This window comes from Macrotis lagotis, chromosome X, assembly GCF_037893015.1.
Source record: "Macrotis lagotis isolate mMagLag1 chromosome X, bilby.v1.9.chrom.fasta, whole genome shotgun sequence".
Taxonomy (NCBI): domain Eukaryota; kingdom Metazoa; phylum Chordata; class Mammalia; order Peramelemorphia; family Peramelidae; genus Macrotis; species Macrotis lagotis.
This window is the reverse complement of record NC_133666.1, coordinates 662,771,524-662,790,861: the sequence shown is the minus strand read 5'-3', so window position 1 is coordinate 662,790,861 and position 19,338 is coordinate 662,771,524. Positions and strand designations below refer to the sequence as shown.

Here is a 19,338-nt window from a genome sequence, read left to right as displayed (position 1 = left end):
AGATGTGAATCCAAAATCAGCATTTTTCCACTATATCAGGTTTCTGTGTGTATGTGTGTGTGTGTGTGTGTGTGTGTGTGTGTGTGTGTGTGTGTGAGAGAGAGAGAGAGAGAGAGAGAGAGAGAGAGAGAGAGAGAGAGTATGGAGGGGATACAGTCTGATCAAACCTACCTCTTATTTGAGACAATGGGGACCCTCCAGCCCTTGATCTGGTTAAGTTCTGTGTCAGAAATCTCAATCTGGAGTGGGAGCCGGGGCACCCACACAGTCATCTCCAGGAGGCTGCTCAGGTGCTGGTAGGTGAACTTCACCACAACATTCATTTTGCCCTTCATTTCCTTTCCATTGACAAAGATGTAATCACATCTGTCAGACACCTGTAACCAAGGGAAGGGGAAGAAAGGAATGAGACTTCATGGAAATATGAAATGTGAACCCTTTGAAGGCTTGTGTCTTCATCACCTAGAATACTGTCTGACACATAGTAGGTGCTTGGATCCATTTCCCAGGGGGATGGAAGGAAGAGAAGGAGGGAGCTGAATAGAGTATTATAATAATAATAATAATAAGAAGAAGCTCATATTATATTATCTCTTTGAAGAGTAACTTAACTGGATAAAATTCAATTGCGATTGAATGTGTTGGGATTAATCTACTAAATGTAGAACACAGTATTAGATTGCAGAAATTCAATGACTAGAATGAAACAGTACATGCCATCAAGGAGCTTTCAACATTATATAAGCAGACATTACATGTGCATAGAGATATATACCCCTACATTTTCCCATAGTTTATACAAAATCAATACCAGTTAATTGAGGGGGAGGAGATAGATGGTTCAATAAAAGTGTACAAGTTCCAACCATGCACAAAGTGAGAAACAGTGTGGCAACCCAGAAGGAGCTGAGTTCAAATGTTACCTCTGATCCATTCCAGCTGTGTGACCATTGACAAATCATCTGATCTTTTATAGCCGGAGGAAACTTTCTATAATCTATAAGCTTTAATCAATTGATGGAGAGAATTTCCATATAGGAATTCTTGACATTGATCAAAATCACAGGTTAAAACCAACTTCTCTTCTTGACTGTCTCCCCAGTGATGGATTTGGAGCTACTCACGAGGAACTAACTGAATGCTAAATTTTCAGTGTGAGCATTTACACCTTGGTAATCAGCAAATCCTATCAGTCATGACTTGCTTTATGGTTTTGTTGATTTGTGGACTTAAGTGATGGAAAATTTCAATAATGCAGATTAAATTTAAAAGTGTGTAATGCATGCAATTTTTTTTTTCTGGAGAGAGATGATTATGGACACACCACTGCCCATCCCTCATTGTGCTGGGTGCTAAGGATATAAAGCCAAAATGAAAATCAGTCTCTGCCCTCAAGGAGCTTACATTATACTAGGATATCTCTTTCAGGCATTTTTTGATAAACTAACTCCATCTATCTCTATCTATCTATCTATCTATCTATCTATCTATCTATCTATCTATCTATCTATCTGTCTATCTATCATCTATCTATTGTTACCTTTAGCCCTCAAAGACTCAGTCTACTCAGTATTATTTTGGACCTACTCATCTCTAAGTGACCATTTCATTTGATATTAGCAGTGATACCATTGTGTTTAAGTCTATCTATATCTGTCATATAGTGAAAACAATTCAAATTAATTCTCAAAATAAATTCTTTTTTTTTTTGGCAAGGCAATGAGGTTAAGTGACTTGCCCAAGGTCACATAACTGGGTAATTATTAATATCTGAGAATAGATTTGAACTCAGGTCCTCCTGACTCCAGGGCCGGTGCTCTATCCACTGTGCCACCTAGCTGCCCCCCCAATATTCTTAATGGATCTAGGCTGTGTCTAATATTTACAGTGCAAGGATAAATATCATATAGCTCCTACTTTTAAGGAGCTTCTGTTCTACATGAGTTTGTGACAGGATATAAAATATACTATAATAAAAGTAGAGCAATTAGGAGGTGCCGAGAACCTCATTGGAGTTAAAAGACTTCTCCCTAAGTTCAAATCTGATCTCAGACACTTTATTGACTGTGTGACCCTGGGCAAGTCATTTAATCCTGTTTCCTCAGTTTCCTCAGCTGTAAAATGAGCTAGAGAAGGAAATGGTAAACCATTCTAGTATCTTTGCCAAGAAAACTCCAAACCATGTGCAAAAGAGTCAGACATGACTGAAACAACTGAACAACAAGAGCCAATAATACAAGGAGATATCAACAATTCAATGACATTAATAAAGTACTTACTATGTACTAAGCATTGCGATAAATTCTGGAAACAGAAATACTAGAAGAAAAAAAAAAGATAGTGGAATGGGCTTGGGTCAAAGAAAAAGACCTAGACAGATGAATCATAGCAATAAGCTTTTCAAGGTAAGGGAGCTATTTTTCATGAATATGATCTCATGAATATGAGCTTTCACTCTAACAGGCAGATTGCAACTCATTCATGACTGTTATCATGTCATCCTCTTATTCATGTCTTCTCATAAATTTGCTGCAGGCAAGGGCTGATCTTGCTTTGTTTGCATGTCATGAGCATACTGATAGATCAGATAGGTCATTCATGGGCAAGCCCTTACATATGATCAACTCATGTTTTTTTTAACATATATTTCTTTATGCCAACTTTCAATCCACTTCCCCTTTATTATTACTTGTTTGGAATTTTAAAGGTTCTGCTGTCTATTCAAGCTTCTCCAATGACACCACTAGGTCAGTGGTGTCAAACTCTAATAGAAATGGATCTCAGCAACACATTTTGCTTTAGAAACTACAAATTAGCATTATCCATGTTGTACTGTGTTTTTTAAAATTTATTTGTTAATCATTTCCCAATTGCAGTTTAATTTAATTTGGCCAGTGGGGTTGCAAATTTGATACCTTTGCTCCGTGAAATTTGTTTGTTTCTTTTTTTTTAGTTTTTTTATAAGGCAACGGGGTTAAGTGGCTTGCCCAAGGCCACACAGCTAGGTAATTATTAAGTGTCTGAGGCCGGATTTGAACTCAGGTACTCCTGATTCCAGGGCCAATGCTCTATCCACTGTGCCACCTAGCCGCCCCCCATGAAACTTGTTTCAGTCTTGCCTGATTTATTATGACTCCTTTGGGGTTATCTTGGCAAAGATCCTGGAGTGGTTTGCCATTTCTTCCTCCAGCTCATAGATGAGGAAACTGAGGCAACCAGGGTGAAGTTACTTAGCCATGGTCACTGAGGTCATTCGAAGACAAATTTGAACTCAAGTCTTTCTGATTTCAGGCCAACTGCTCTATTCACTATGCTATCTAACTGCTCTATGTGATACTCATTTTTCAATTCCTCAGAGATGGTGGACTTCCATAATTCACATTTAGGACTAACCATAGGTGTTTTTCATCTATTTTGTTTCCTATGTGGAATTTGTTACTCCTCTGTTCAGGGAGTCTCAATGGCTCCTTATCACCTTTAGGTTAAAAGAAGAAACCTCCAAAACAACCAAACTTTTATTTAGTATTTAAAGTCAAGATCACTATGACCACCATCATTAATTTCATCATCATCATCATCAATAATTAACATTTATATAGCACCTACTCTATCCCAGCTGCTGGGCTAAGCACTTTACAAACACTATCTTATCATAAATACTACTCTACAATATAGGTGCAGTTATTATCTCTGTGGATATGGAGATAATGAGGAAACAAAGCCAAATGAGGAAACTAAGGCAAACATTAAGTTTAGTTACTTAAAGTGATAAGATAGAAAATGGCAAAGAAGGGATTTGAACCTAAGCAAGAAAAGTTAAGAGCCAAGGAGAGCTGCTAATGCTTTTCCCAATGCCCCCTCTAGCTTTGACCTGGAAGACTGGAGTATCTTTGATATTCTGATGTCAAAAGTGTCTTTCCTCCCTCTCTCTGACCTTGGACCTCTAACGTATCAGGTTATGTCACAACCTTTTGTTCATGGCCATTGCAAAGTTCAAAATTGCTACTCAGCCCTTGGGAAAGCTTGAAGGCAAAACAAGATAGAAATAAGGAGGTTCAAATATTATGGGAAGCAATTCCATGGAAAGATGATCTCTCAAGCTGAGGTAGCACCAGCCAAAAAAAGAAACAGGAGATTATGTTTTGTAGCTTAACACACAGAGGGGGAAAAAAATCAATATTTTTTTAAAAAGAGAAATAATAGTAATATTTCAGACAAAGATCCATTTATCAGTTTGAGATGTTTATAGTCCTAAAATACCTGTCAAAAAAAGAACTTAAGCTTGATTGAAAAATGAAATGAAACAAACTCAAGAGGGTTGGCTCCAAGTCAAGGCATGCCTAGATTTCTTCATGCTACAGGTTAAGAAGCATTACTTAGGTGTCACCAACAACGCACAACATAAGGCCTTTCCTCAGGTCCTCTGTCCTTGTCATTTCTTCTTATATATTTTGAATTTTCTTATGAACATTTACTTTTCAAATTTAAAAAATGTATATGGGAATGTAAGCTCCTTGAGGGCAGAGAATGTCTTTCTTTTGTTTTTGAAACCGCAATAACCAGCAGCTTGAAAGGAACATTTTTGTTATTTAGTCATTTTTTTCAGTTGTGTTTGACTTTTTTTGTGATTCTCTTTTGAAGTTTTCTTGGTAAAGATACTAAAGTAGCTTATATTTTCTTCTTCAGATCATTTTACAAATGAGGCAAATAGAGTTAAGTGACTTGTCCAGGATCACACAGCCAGAAAGTGTCTTGAGACTGAGTTTGGACATCCAGATTCCTGGGATGTCACTTTATCCACTGTGCCACCTACCCGCCTTCAGTTGAATTTGCTGAATTCTTTCTCTTCCTTCTAATTCAAGATGTCTTGACTCAAACAAACCTACTTCAAACTAATCAGCCAGTTGGCCAAGTTGGAATCTGGAAAAGCCACTAAAGAATAGTGTCCAGGAAAACTGGCTGCTTCTGTAAATTCATTTCTTCACCTCCTTCCTCCTCAAAGTTTCACATGTGAACTTAGAACAGATAATTAACCTCTCTTACTTTTTGCTCTGTGTCTTAAGGCTAGGATTGAACTGGGCTTGTCATTTCATTGCCCTAGGGAAAGCCTAGGTAAAAAATCCCCCCTGCTAATAGAGTCTTATAATGTTTCTTAGAAAATTATAAGTGATTTACCCAAGGCCACATAGCCAGTATGCATTACAGGCAGGACTTTAATGAGGCTCCAGATCCTTAGTCCCCAATGTACTGTTTCCTGTCATGGTTAGTCTTGAAAGTTTTCAAAACTCATTTGTCTATATGTTCTCCTTTGAGATAGAGGCAAAATAGCAGTTATTCTCCCCATTTTATCATTGAGGAAATGGAGACCTATTGAAAAAAAGTGACTTGCCCAAAGCCAGGATGCTAGCATGTGAGACAAATCCAAATCTCTTTCTCCTTGTTCAGTGATCTTTTCGACACAAAATAGTGCCTTTCAGAAAATAAGAGTGCAAGATCATTTTACTTAGGTAAGGAGTAAAAAAAAAGTCCATTTTTTTGGACAAAAATGGCAAAGAGGCATAAAGTAATTAATGATGTGACTTTGAAATTACAATTATTATTTAGTTTATTTAATGGTTTTGATGATGGTGATGATGAAGATAAAGATAATGCTGATGTTGAAGACAGCATTTTGAAACCCCTTTAAGGACTACAAAACACCTTGTATTTTTAATTGGGGTTTGAGAAGGGTATATTATAAATCTTCTCTTTCTAATTCTGGCCAGGTGTTCTGGCTCAGAACCTGAGTGCTTTTAGGCTAAAATATTTCCCACCTGGTTGCCTCCTGTCAATCTTATGTAAACAAAGCACTCATCTATCTCTAAGGTAGAGATAAAATAATCCTTAGTGTCTACTGAGCAGGAAGGGCTGATTTTACAGTAACATTTAAAAGGGAAGAGTATATTCCCTCTGGGTCATTTTAATTCTTCCACTAATTGTGGGTCAAATTGCTTTTTTGATACCCTTAGAGAAAGACAATTCAATGTATCTGCTACTCTGGCAACCATGTGGCCACGAGCACATGTTGTGCCTAAATCATCCTGATTCTGGATTTTGTAATGTCTTTTCTATTTCACTTTCCCCTTGTACACTGGGAAAGTTTGGAGGATGAATAACTCAACTCCTGGTCAGTCTTGTCAGAAGAGAGTTTCTGTGAGGGGAATAGTGCCAAGCCAAGGTGAAATGTGGGATGCCTATACAATATTCCTACAAATTGCTTCATTTCCTGGTATTTATGACTCAAATTCCTGGTAGATTATAAGATGAGATATAGCACTGATTGCTTAAGCCTTCTGAAATCATGTGGTGAGTCTTTTGTGTGTCTCAGCATTTCTTTTGTGGAAAGGAAATGAGTTTCTGTTTCATTTATAATTCATATTTTACATTAATTCTCTTTCTGTTCCACTCTTTTGGGGAGACCCTCAAGAAAAGCCCAAACCTAAACCCTTTGGCCCAAAAGTTATATGACTATGATTAGATATATATTATCTCAGCTCATTCAGATTTATTATTTAGTAATGAGAGCAAATGAAATGGAGGCCAATCTTTCTCAGTAATTAAGGGGAAAATGAAGCAGAAACATATAGCTCTTCCTAAGAGTTAAGAACTAGCTTGTGCATGAGTTGGGGAAAAGAACACTAGAGAAACTTAGAAATAGTCCCTACCATAAGACATTTTTCTGTCTAACTGGAACAGAATGGTAACTGGGACAGGTAAATAATTAATTATAATAGCATTCATATAGTTCTTTAAGGTTTGTGAAGTATTTGTAAGTATTATTTCATTTTATCTGCACAACAATCCTGGTAGATATTCTTATTTCTATTTTACAGATGAGTAAACTAAGGCTGACAGAGGTTAAGTCATGAGGACAAGTACTTATTAGGTGTTTACTATGTATTAGACACTCACTATGCTAAGTTTTGGAGAGACGACTAAAAGTAAAAAAATCATAGTCCCTGCCCTCAAGGAGCTTCCATTCTAATTGGGGAAGGTAATATATAAAAGAAGACTGAAAAGTGGGTAGTGGGAAGGAAAGGGAAGTTTCTCATTGGTGGAAAAGTCTAGAGAGTCAAGAGTGAAGGGGAATGAAGATATGACTAGACTGGGTACTTTCCATAAGAATCTGACTGATCAGAAAAAGAGGCCATGGGGCAGAGTGAGCCTCTAGGGTTCGAAGGCTGCAGATGAGTTGCTCAGGGTCTTATAGAGAGTAGTAATAATAGAACAGAATTGCATTCAAATCTCCCTCAATCCAGGACCAATATTCAGTCTACTTGAATAGCCAGGACAATCAGGATGTTGCCTTACGGTAAAAATATCCTAGGGAATTTCTTCTCTGGGTTGATCTGGACAATACTTTCCTTCCTTTAGTCCATGATTCATGGGGTAAACTCACTTTTGGGAGCTTTTTTCCTGCATCTTTATTCCTTTCTCCAAATTTCCGGGGCAGCAAAGGACTGCCCCCTTTCCTAAATGGACTGAATTTGCAGCACGATTGTTGTCTAAGACAGTTTTACCCTGCTCAATGACCTGATATCATCAATTAATTTAGATATACAATTAAATCATAGAAAACTTTCAAAAATGTTTATTATTAACATCTAGGTGGGACAATGGAAAAAATGCTGGACCTAGAATCAGGAAGAACTGAGTTCAAATCTGGCCTGATATACTTATTGGTTCTTTGACCTGGGCAAGTCTACTAACTTCTATCTGCTTCAGTTTTTCCTTCTGTAAAATGGACTTAATAATAGCATTCACCTCCTGAGGTTGTAAGGAAAAAGTGAGATTATATTTGAAAAGTTCTTTGTAAATCTTAAAGAAAATATAAATAGAAACAGTGACACTGGAGTTCAAATCCTTGCCTCCATCTCTTATCCTCATGCTTACTCCCTGGTTACTCATTTCTCCATTAGTCTCAGTTTCCTTATGTGTAAAATGAAGTGATTATTTGACTTCTCAGGTTCTTTCCAGCACTTGATTTATCCTCTGCGTCTCCTGAATGGAATGAAATTCTACTTATGTGACCTTTAGGAAGTCACTTTCCTCCTCTTAATTAAGAGAGTTGATCTAGAAAGCCTCTGAGATCGAGATCTAGATTTGGAATTACGTTTTCTGAACCAAAATCTGGAAATACAAAAGCAAAAGCAAAAAAACATCCCTTCTCTGAAGGAGTTTATAGTCTAATGTAGAAAGGAATATTAGGTACCTAGGTGGCACAATAGATGGAGCACCAGCCCTGGAGTCAGGAAGACCTTAGTTCAAATTCAGCATCAGACATGAACTTATGTGACCCTGGGCAAGTCAATTAATCCCCAATAGCTTCTAAGAAAAAGTGAAAAAAAAAAAGAAAAACTAACAAAATCACCCTTTTTATCTGGTCAGTTCCCATTTAATGATGAAGCAACCCACCCCATCACATTCTAGCTCTGAGAGCTGGGTTGGAAGTAATGGTTGCCTAGGTAAGCTGACAAAGCTCGTTAATTATTTTTAGTTAAAATATGAGTAAATGGACGTGTCAAATAATTTATTAACTACCGCTTTTCAATGCTAATGGTTTGGAGGAACAATCTATTAAAACTCAGAGTCCTCTTCTGAACCCATCACTTGCCATTCTCTTTCTTCCATTACGTGGGCACACTTAATATTTCCGACTCCGGTCGACTTAATCCTGCATTTATGTGAATTTAATACCACTTCCCACTTTTCTGTTTAAATGCAGAATGAATTTAAATCTTATTTAAATAGCACCAGATTTTTGTGGTATATTTTATGTTGCTGGTATTTTCTTTTTCTTTTTCATTTTTAAAGACAGATTTGCCAAGTTTGAAATTCTGTTCTTTTTTCTTGCTTCCTATTGGACAGAAGGTGTTATTTAAAAAAAATGGTCCCCATTCTCTGGTGATATATTGTATTATATGGAATTCACTTTTACTTTGGACAAGTAAATAAATGTTTATTGAATTGAAAGGAAGAAAGTGCAAAATTAAGCCACTTAGAAGGAGTGAATCCTTCAAGTCCACTGGAATTTAAGTCAGTAAAACCTGAATTCAAATCCTGGTTCAAACATTTAGTAGTTATGTGACCCTGAGGTAGTCACATAACCATTCTTAGACTTAGTTTCTCCATCTGTACAATGATATTAACAATATTTACCTCATGTTGTTCAGAGGATCAAATAAGATAAATGTGTAAAATTTATCTTAAAAGCACTATAAATGCTTATTTTTACAATTATTAATTTTTTTAATCAGAGTCATGGAATCTCAGAGGGACCTGAGAGGCCATTTAGTTCACCTTGAACCTTACCAAGAATATATAGAATTACTACTATAGATACAACTACCACTGCCACAGCTATTGTTGATGCTGTCGATGCTGTTGTTGCTGCTGCTGCTATTACTACTACCACTATTACCATTATCACTGCCACTGCTGCTACTGCTTCCACTACCACTGCCATTGCTATTGCTACCACTACTACTAACACTCCTATTACTACTACTACTACTACTACTGCTGCTGCTGCTGCTACTATCTACTACTACAATTACCATTACCACCAACTCTATTACACCATCATCTATCACTACTGTTGTGTCATCTCAGTGATGTCTGCATGATCCCATTTGGGATGTGTTTTTCACAGATACTGGAGTAGTTTGTCATTCTTCTCCAGCTCATTTTATAGATTGAGGAAACTGAGACAAAAAAGGGGGTTAAGTGACTTGCCCAGGGTCTCATAGCTAGTAAATGTCTGAGGCTGCATTTGAACTCAGATTTTCCTGATTACAGACTACTTCTTGATCCACTGGGTTACCTAACTGGCCCAGTGAAAGGAGAATGCACTATCTTCTGAGGCAGTTCATTTCACTTTTAGGCTAACCCTAATTTTGGGAAAGTTTTTCTTTTTATTGAGCCTAAGCATACCCTCACTAAACTTCTACTCCTTGCAACAATTTTTTTACTCTGGGGTCAAGAGAGTTAGTTGATTCTTTTTTTTTCTTTCACAGCCCTTCACATGCTTCAAGTCTTTTCTCCAGCCTAGCTAGGCTCCAGCTATTTCAGCCTATTCTCCTATGGTACGTGACCATCACTTTCCTCACTATTCTAGTGTTCTTTCAATATTCTCTGATTTACCAACATATGGCATTCAGATCTACTCTAGCTGTAGTTTCATTGGGAAAGGCAGGGAACAGAGAACCCATCATACTGACTTCCCTAACTTTCTTTATGTCCCATCTAAAATCATACTTTCTACAAGAAGTCTTCCCCAGCTCCTCTTAATTCCAGTGTTTTTCCTCTGCTAATTATTTCCTATTTATAATATACACAGCTTACTTCCTATGTTTATTCAAATGTGGTCTTTTCCAGCAGATTGGTAAGTTCCTTGAGGGCAGGGACTATATATCTTTTTAATCTTAATATCATTTTAGTTTTTTCTAATGATATATAAAGATAATTTTCAACATCCTTTTTTTAAGGCAAGGCAAAGGGTTAAATGACTTGCCCAAGGTCACACAGCTAGGTCATTATTAAGGTAGAATTTGAACTCAGGTCCTCCTGATTCCAAGACTGGTGCTCTATTCACTGCACCACAGTTGAAGGAGCTGCCCTTCATCATCCAGTTTTGTAAGATTTTGAGTTCCAAATTTTTTCTCTCCCTCTGTTCCCCCCAAGATAACAATCAATTTGACATAGATTATATAAATTAAACAAATTTCTATAGTAGAGGCACTATTTTTGTATCCCCAATATTTAGCCCAGTTCTTAATAAATGTATATTGAACTGAATTGCCTATTTAACTACCATCTACATACATACATACATACATACATACATACATATATACTTATTTGAACATGTTACTTCCCTAGCTAGAACTATAAATTCTTTGATGGCAGAGACTGATGAGTTTCATTTTTGTCTTTGTATCCCCAGTGCAAGCCCTGAGACAACAAGCCCAGTAAATGTTGATGATTGATTAACTGAGCAAACATTGTGAGGTACATCATGAACTGTTTTTATCAAAGAAGAAACTGAGACCAGGAGGGTAGATTAACTGCCTAGAACCAACTAACTGATGCTTTGAGGATAGCTCAATCTCAGGTCTGCCCCTCCAGCTCTCTAAGTCCATGTTTCTAGAAAGATCCATGGCTATTAATAATGCTATCTGCTTTTCTCTTTTACACACACAATTTCTCTTCCAAGCCTTGTTTTTTGTCCTTTCTCAGTTTGGGAGAATCACTGCAGTTACAATAGCCCAAGGCAATGAATTGTTTTTCTTTTATTCATTGTGGAAGATGACATTTTATTTCCTAAGATCACTGCTCCTGTGTCATAGCTCCCTACCCCCCTCTCCATCTGGAAAAGACTAGGAATCTCCTCCATGGCTCAGGGCTCCTGCCTTTGGTGTATCCTCCCCATGACTTATTTCAAAATCTTCCCTGGATATGCTCAGAACTGTCCATGTAGATGAATTTAAATAGGTGCCATTTGCTTCCTTATATCAATATTTAATCTGAAAATCACTCAGAAGAAAGAAGTCCCAAAGATTTTGTACTTTTAGTCAGATGATGGTTTTCAAAGTTCAAGCTAGGGAGGTTGGGCTTGAGGAAAAAGCACTGAGTTGTGGGTGCTCAATGAGCAGAAGGGTCATTAACTGCTTACTTTCCCAAACTGGCTTGTATGAAACCCAAAACTGTCTCTGAGGGCTCAGAGTTAAATAGCAACCCCCTTTTTGAACAGTCATAAATAGTTGGGACAATCAGATCTTTGACCCAGATGGAATAGAAGGAAAAGAGGGAGAGAAGGAAGTGAGATGAATCTGAGGGAGAGAGGAATGAAGGGAAGAATGCAAGGGTAGGAGACAAGAAGAAAGGAGAAATAAAAAAGGAGAAATAGGAAGGAAATACTGAAATAATGAAGGAAGGTAAAATATTTAGATGTTAGACTCAACTAACAATCCTATTGCCTTGCAGAAGATAGATTTGTTGGGTGAATTTTTTTAACTTGGTCAGATTCTGATCTCTTCTTTTCTTTGAAGCCCGGAAAATTCTGCATGTCTTTGGATCAAGAACAGTTATGGAAGGGAGAGAGGAAGAGATGAGGGAAAGAAGGAAGGAAAGAAGGAAGAGAGAGGGAAGGAAAAAAGAATAGAGGAAAGAGAGAAAGAAAAATGAAGTGAGGAAAGGGAAAAAAGGAAAGAAGGAAGAAAGCAAAAGATGAAAGAGGCAAGAAAAGAAGGAATGAAGAAGGAGGAAGGAAAGAAGGAAGGAAGGGAGTAGAGGAAGGAAGTAAAGACTGGCAAGCAGAAAAGAAAGCATGGAGGATGGAATAGAAGGGAGAGAGGGAAGTGAGATGAATCTGAGTGAGAGTGAAATGAAGGGAAGAATGGAAGGGTATGAGACAAAGAAGAAAGGAGGGAGAAATTAAAAGGAGAAATAGGAAGGAGAGAGTAACAATGGAAATACTGAAATAATGAAGGAAGGTAAAATATTTTACCTTCTGGAATGGTATAGAATTGGATCACCTTATTTCCTTCACCCCCTCCCTTTTTATCTTTTAATGAAATATTTATTTAAGTTTTTATAACTTTTTAGGGCACTAGCTATGAAGAAACCAGTCTTTTGGGTCTTCTTTCACTAGTAGATTTTACCATCAAAGAATGAGATTTCAGAATTCATGAACCTAAATGAAAGCACATGAAAATTCTAAAGGTTAAAATTCAAGGTCTCTCTCACTTAGCAGGATTCCCTAACTCTCTTGGGGAAGCTAGCTGTTGAAGCAAGACAAAATTTAGATTTTTATTTGGGACATTGGGAGGCAGTTGCCAAGAATGAGACAAACTTAAGAATTGCATCTTGTTTTTGTGGAAGTGTTTTATTGGTTTAGATCATCATTTTCACCTTTAATTTTTCTTTTGGAAAAAACACCATCCCCTTGTTGGACCCCAGTTTTCTATTTCTAATAAGTTGGTTCTGCTCTTAACCCTCTTAGAAGGCTGTGGAGTCACTGTACTAATCCTTCTTATCATGCTTTGGAATTCTTAATCTTAAAGAAAATAGAGAGAAAAGTCTCCTTATTATGGTTAAAAGCCCCAAAAGGAAGGTTGTTGACAGAAATGAAGTATCTATGTCAGGATTATAAAGGATAGGAGTATAACCTCACTGTTCCCCATTACAAATGATAAGAGACTAAAAAAGCATCATTTTAGGTTTACAAATGATAAGAAGTTAAATGCATCCTGCCCTTTACCCAGATAATAATTCAAGGGGGAAAACACCCCTTAAATGAAAATCAAACCCAGTGTGGTGGAATAGAAGGAACATTTAGATAGTCTTTTAGTTTATTTAAAACCTAAATCGTTTTTTTTTAAATTGAAAGACTTAGATTTCATCCTCCTAAAGATGCTTATTTACCTAGGTCACCTTGGGCAAGCCAACTCATATCCCTCAGTCTTAGTTTCCTCATATGCAAAATGAGGTGACTAGCTGCTCCTTGAGGTCCCTTGTTCTCATGATCTTATGACTATCTATTTTTCAGTCATCATTCTTAAGATTCATAAAATTTGGTGGACTCCCAAGGTAAAATGTCTATCCAGATTATAGAACCATTTGATTTTCTTCTACAAAATTAATCCATTTCCATCATTTCCATTCCATTACTGAGCACTTCCTATTTGCAAGACTTTATACTGGTAAATGTCCTCAAGGCCATGACATATGAAGTTGAGAAAACTGGGGTTATTTAACCAAGGCAGACAAGATTGGGATATGGGGGTGGGGAGGGATGGTAGCTTTCTTCACCTGGAAGATGGTATAAGTCTTGCATGGCTTGTCCCAGAGAGCAGAACTAGGAACAAGGGATGCAAATTGAAATGGAGAAATTTTAGTCTTCAGTTTAATGACAGTTATGTAAATGTGGAATAGGAGCATGGATGGACTGAATCCAACTGCAGTGGTAAGAAGTGATTGTTAAATTTTCAGTGTGAACATTTACTCCACAGAAAGTGATAAATATAAAAATCAGGGCTTGATGATTTGTTTCATTGTTAGTCTAGGCCTAAAATCCAGTGATAGAAATGGAAAAGTGTTAATAAGGGGAGTAAATGAATACATATTCAAATCAATCAAATGACTTGACATATATTCAAATATTTTATTCATATACATAGATAAATACATACATGTAAATGCACATACATGTATATATGTATTTGTATTTACCCACATAGAAACACACACATGCACATCTCTCTCTCTCTATGTATATATACACACATATACATATATATATATATATATATGTTTTGTAAACTTAAAGTGTTATATAAACTCAAGCTATTATTACTAGTATTGGGTAGCCTGAATAGCTCAAGAAAGAGGAGGGGGATAAAAGAAGGAGTGACTGAAGAAGTTCCAGAGCTTTTAGAACCAGGTACACGTTTTTTTCTCGTCTCAACAGTCTGGCAAAAAGTGAAGTAAACAGACTACATTTTCATAAATCAGGCTATGTGTCCAGAAGGATGCCATCCATATAAAAAGCTGTTTATCTTTACCCTGTGTTGCATTAGCAATACCTTTGCCATTAATCTCAAATACAAAAAGGAAAAATAAATACCTGCTGAGGAGGAAAAAATTGGAAACTTAAAAAAAATCCTGAAATCGACCCATTTTTCTTTTTCTGTCAGGCTCTTTGGGTTTCGCCCTCCTCCTTCTCTATACTTTTTTTTTAAACCAATGCCTTTTATATGATCCTTCAATGACTTAAGCAAACTTTAAAAAATGTTGAGTCTAGGGATTTTATTTTACGTTCACTAAACTTTCTTGAATCTGAATCAGAAAATTTTTATAAAACAATATGAATCAGTTATTTGTGTCTTCTATTTGGTCAGGTCTTTCCAAAAAGAGAAGGAATCCAAATACTATCTTATGTTCAGGGACTGGGCCTTATGATAGAATATCTTCTAATTGGGGAATATTTAAGCCCCTTTTCAAAGGGCGTCACCAATCTTTTCCACACATGGTGAGTCCAAACAATTTCATTTCAAGTAAGTGTAATTAATATTAAGAAAGTATGCAAATCACTTTTGGTTTCCTAAGCATAGGGAACTCCAAGCGATATGAGAAATTCTTCCACCAATGCAGATTTCAGTCTATTATTAACTTGGTAGTTGTTTCTAGGCAAGATGGCAAAGAGAAGACAGCACAGTTTTTTTAGGTTTTTGCAAGACAAATGGGGTTAAAGTGGCTTGCCCAAGGCCACACAGCTAGATAATTATTAAGTGTCTGAGAACGGATTTGAACCTAGGTCCTCCTGACTCCAGGGCTGGTGCTTTATCCACTGTGCCACCTAGCTGCCCCGTCGGCACAGTTCTAAACTCTCCTGATCTTCCCTTATAAATAATATGAAACAAACCTCTTAACAGAAGTCTGATAGACAAAAACCCATAAAGAAAAGTCAGGTGAAGAACATTTACCTCAGGATCTGTCTTCTGAGATCGTGAGTAAGTCAGGGCACAGAGGTCAGACTCTGTTGGGAGCAGGGAATGGGTGAGAGCTTGGGAGCCTGGATCAGCTGCAGATTTGCCTGATTAAAGTTGGGGCAGGAGCCTGGGAGCCTGAAGGCCTGAGAACTGGACCGACTTGATCAGGGGCTTGGGTCAACTAGGGAGCAAAGGCATTGGTAGTGGTGCTGACCATTTGGAGCTTGCTGGCAGGGCTGAAGGGAGAGTTCCTGTGCAGGACAGTTGCAGACATCGATCCCTGAGCCCCTCTGGTCTGGAGGTACTCAAAGCTCACACCTACATTTCAGCTAAAGCCTCTTCTAAGAACAAACACAATTACAGACTATTTCCACTCCCAGGCACAGTTGTGTGAGCAGCAGAACCACCTCAGCTCTCAACAAGGAGAGTGAGTATCTCACCCTAGGGTATAGTCCACTATTGATCAAAGACAAAAGTATTTAACAGCTTCAACCACTCCCTCCAGGCCAAGGGAGAGGGCCTCGATCAAGGTCACAGATACTCTGGAGAAAGCAACCTGCACCCCCTACTGGCCAGCCGGAGATATCACACTCAGTGAGTAAAGCCTCTATGGATCCTGACACCAAACCTCTGTGAACCAGCCCCTCCCCAACACAAGGTCTTAGGATAATGAAGAAAGGCTAGTGAAAAGAAAGGCCATAGAAAAAATTCTTGGAAGGAAAAGACACTAACTCAGAGAGACCTAGAACCTCTTAGGAGAATATGACCTGTTCTCCAGCACAGAAAGACTTCCTTGAGGAAATAAGGAAATCAATTGGAAAATTTGAGAGAGAAAATTAACACCTTGCAACAAGAAAACAAATCAATGGAAAATACAGTTGGACAAATACAAAAAGAATAATTCTCTCAAAAACCTCAATTGGTCAAATGGAAAACTCTTTCAAAGCATAGAATTGATCAATTGGAAAAGGAGTTGCAAAAGGTAAATGAAGAAAATTCTTATATAAAAAAGAATGGAGTCTGTGGAAACTAAGGACTTCATGAGACAGCAAGAGTCTGTTATACAAAACCAAAAATGATAGGAAAAAATAGAAGAACATGTAAAATACCTCATCAGCAAAACTGATGACCTCAAGAATAGATTGGGAAGGGACACCTGAGAATTATAGATCTTCCTGAAAACATTGAAGAGAAAAAAAGCCTAGTCTTAATTTTACAGGATTTAGTGATGGAAAATTGCCCTGATATCATGGAACCAGAGAGCAAAATAGTTCTTGAAAGAATACATCAATACTCTCTGGAAAGAGATACTAAAATGAAAATACCAAGGAATATTGTGGCCAAATTCCAAAACTATCAGATAAAAGAGAAAATTCTGCAAGCAGTCATAAAGAAACAATTTAAATACCAAGGAACCACAGTAAGGAATACACAGAATCTGGATGCATCAACATTAAGGGATCGAAGAGCCTAGACTGAGATATTATGAAGAGCAAGGGAGCTTGGAATACAGCCAAGAATTCACTCTCTGGCAAAGCTGAGCCTTCTCTTTCAGGGGAAAAGATGGACATTTAATGAAATGGAAGACTTCCAACAATCCCCAATGAAAAAAAAAACCAGAGTTAAATAGAAAATTTGGACATCAAACAGAAGGTTCAAGAGACTCATAAAAAGATTAAAAAAGGAGGTAAATGGAAAACAATGCTATCCAATAAGATGGAACTGGCTATATCCCAGCATGGGAAAAAGATTCTCATAACTCTTGAGAACTGTAACTCTTTCAGAGAGAATATACTTGCCAGAAGTGATGGACACTCATGATTTAGCCATGAGACTGCTACCCAATGGGATGAAACTGGCTATATCCCTACTTGAGAGAAAGAGTCAAATAACTCTCAAGAATTGTAACTCTATTAGAGAGACTATACTTAGCCAGAAGTGATGGCTACTCAGGATTTTCTATGACTCAGATAGAATGATTTAAAAAGGGGGACAGGACAGAGACGGGAGGATGAAGGGGATTGAATGGGGGTAAATATCATTACATTAAGAGGTACAAAAGACCTATTATAAGAGAGGAGAAGAAGGAAGGAGATGAGAAACACTTGAATCTTTCTCTCCTCAGACTTGGCTTAAAGTTAACTTATACACACACACACTCAGTTAACTTAAAAAACAATCTTACCTGTCAAGTATTAAAAGGGGAAAAGTGGAGGGGGGGGATGAAGACAGGGAGGGGGAGAAAAAGGGGGACTAACAGAAGGAAGGGAAGGGAAAAGGGAAAAAGGGAAAGGGGAAAGAAAGGGGAGGGGAGGATATAGGAGGGCAAACACACTGAAGGTGGTGGTATTCAGAAACAAAATACTGGCGAATACAGATAAAGGGGAAAAACAAACAGAGGGAAGATACCATGGAGGGCAATAAAGAGTTAGGAATTATAACTCTGAATGTGAATGGGATGAACTTTCCCTTAAAATGTAAGCAAATAGCAGACTGGACTAAAAAATAGAATCCTGCAATATGCTGCTTACAAGAAACTCATTTGAAGCAGAGAGATACATCTTGAGTAAAGGTAAAAGGTTGGAACAAAATATATTTTGCTTCAGCTGAGTGAAAAAAGCAGGGGTAGCAGTACTTATTTCAGACAAAGCAGCTGCAAAATTAGATAGCGTTAAAAGAGATAAGGAAGGAAACTATATCCTCCTAAAAAGTACCGTAGACAATAAAGTGATTTCAATAACTGAATATATATACACCCAATGAGATAGCACTCAAATTCTTAGAGGAGAAACTGAAAGAACTACAGGAAGACATAGAGAGCAAAACTCTACTAGTGGGAGACCTCAACCTACCTCTCACAGAATTAGATAAATTGAATCATAAAATAAATAAGAAAGAAGTTAAGGAGGTGAATAGATTGTTAGAAAACCTAGACATGATAGACTTATGGAGGAAACTGAATGGGGATAGAAAGGAATATACCTTTTTTTTCTGCAGTACATGGCACTTACACAAAAATTGACCATGTACTAAGACTTAAAAACCTAATAATCAATTGCAGAAAAGCAGAAATAGTGAATACATCTTTCTCAGATCATAATGCAATAAAAATCATATGCAATGTTGGGCTAGGGAGAAAAAGACCCAGAACTAATTGGAAACTGAATAACCTCATTCTAAAGAATGAGTGGATCAAACAACAAATTATAGAAAGAATTAATTATTTTATCCAAGATAATGACAATAATGAAACAACATACCAAAACCTATAGGATTCACTCAAAGTGACTGTCAGGGGATATATTATATTTTTAAATGAATAAATGAATAAATTTATATGAATAAATTTAAATGCATAAATTAGAGAAAGATGAACTCAATCAACTAAATATGCAACTAAAAAATTAGAGAAAGGACAAATTAAAAGCCCCCAATTAAATACCAAATTAGAAATTCTAAAATTAAAGGAGAAATTAATAAAATGAAAGCAAAAAACCTATTGAATTAATAAATAAAACCAAAATTTTGTTTTATGAAAAAAACAATAAAATTGATAAACTTCTGGTCAATTTGATTAAAAAAAAGAAAGAAGAAAACCAATTTGCTAGTATCATAAATGAAAAATATTGACTCACCACCAATGAGGAGGAAATTAAGGTAATAATTTGGAATTATTTTGCCCAACTCTATGCCAATAAATTTGACAATCTAAGTGAAATGGATGGATATTTACAAAAATATAAGTCGCCCAGGTTAAATGAAGAGGAGATTAAATTCCTAAACAACCCTATCTCAGAAAAAGAAATTC

The 19,338-nt window shown here is 36.9% G+C and overlaps 1 protein-coding gene across 1 annotated transcript in view; it reads right to left on the bottom strand.

The window, feature by feature from the left end:
- The window catches only part of TMEM132D (transmembrane protein 132D), a 238,860-nt gene that overhangs the window by 17,473 nt on the left and 202,049 nt on the right, over positions 1 to 19,338 (bottom strand). The window contains exon 3 of the mRNA XM_074205321.1: positions 172 to 377. Coding sequence (XP_074061422.1) covers positions 172 to 377 — 206 coding nt within the window. The remainder of the gene's footprint in view (positions 1 to 171; positions 378 to 19,338) is intronic.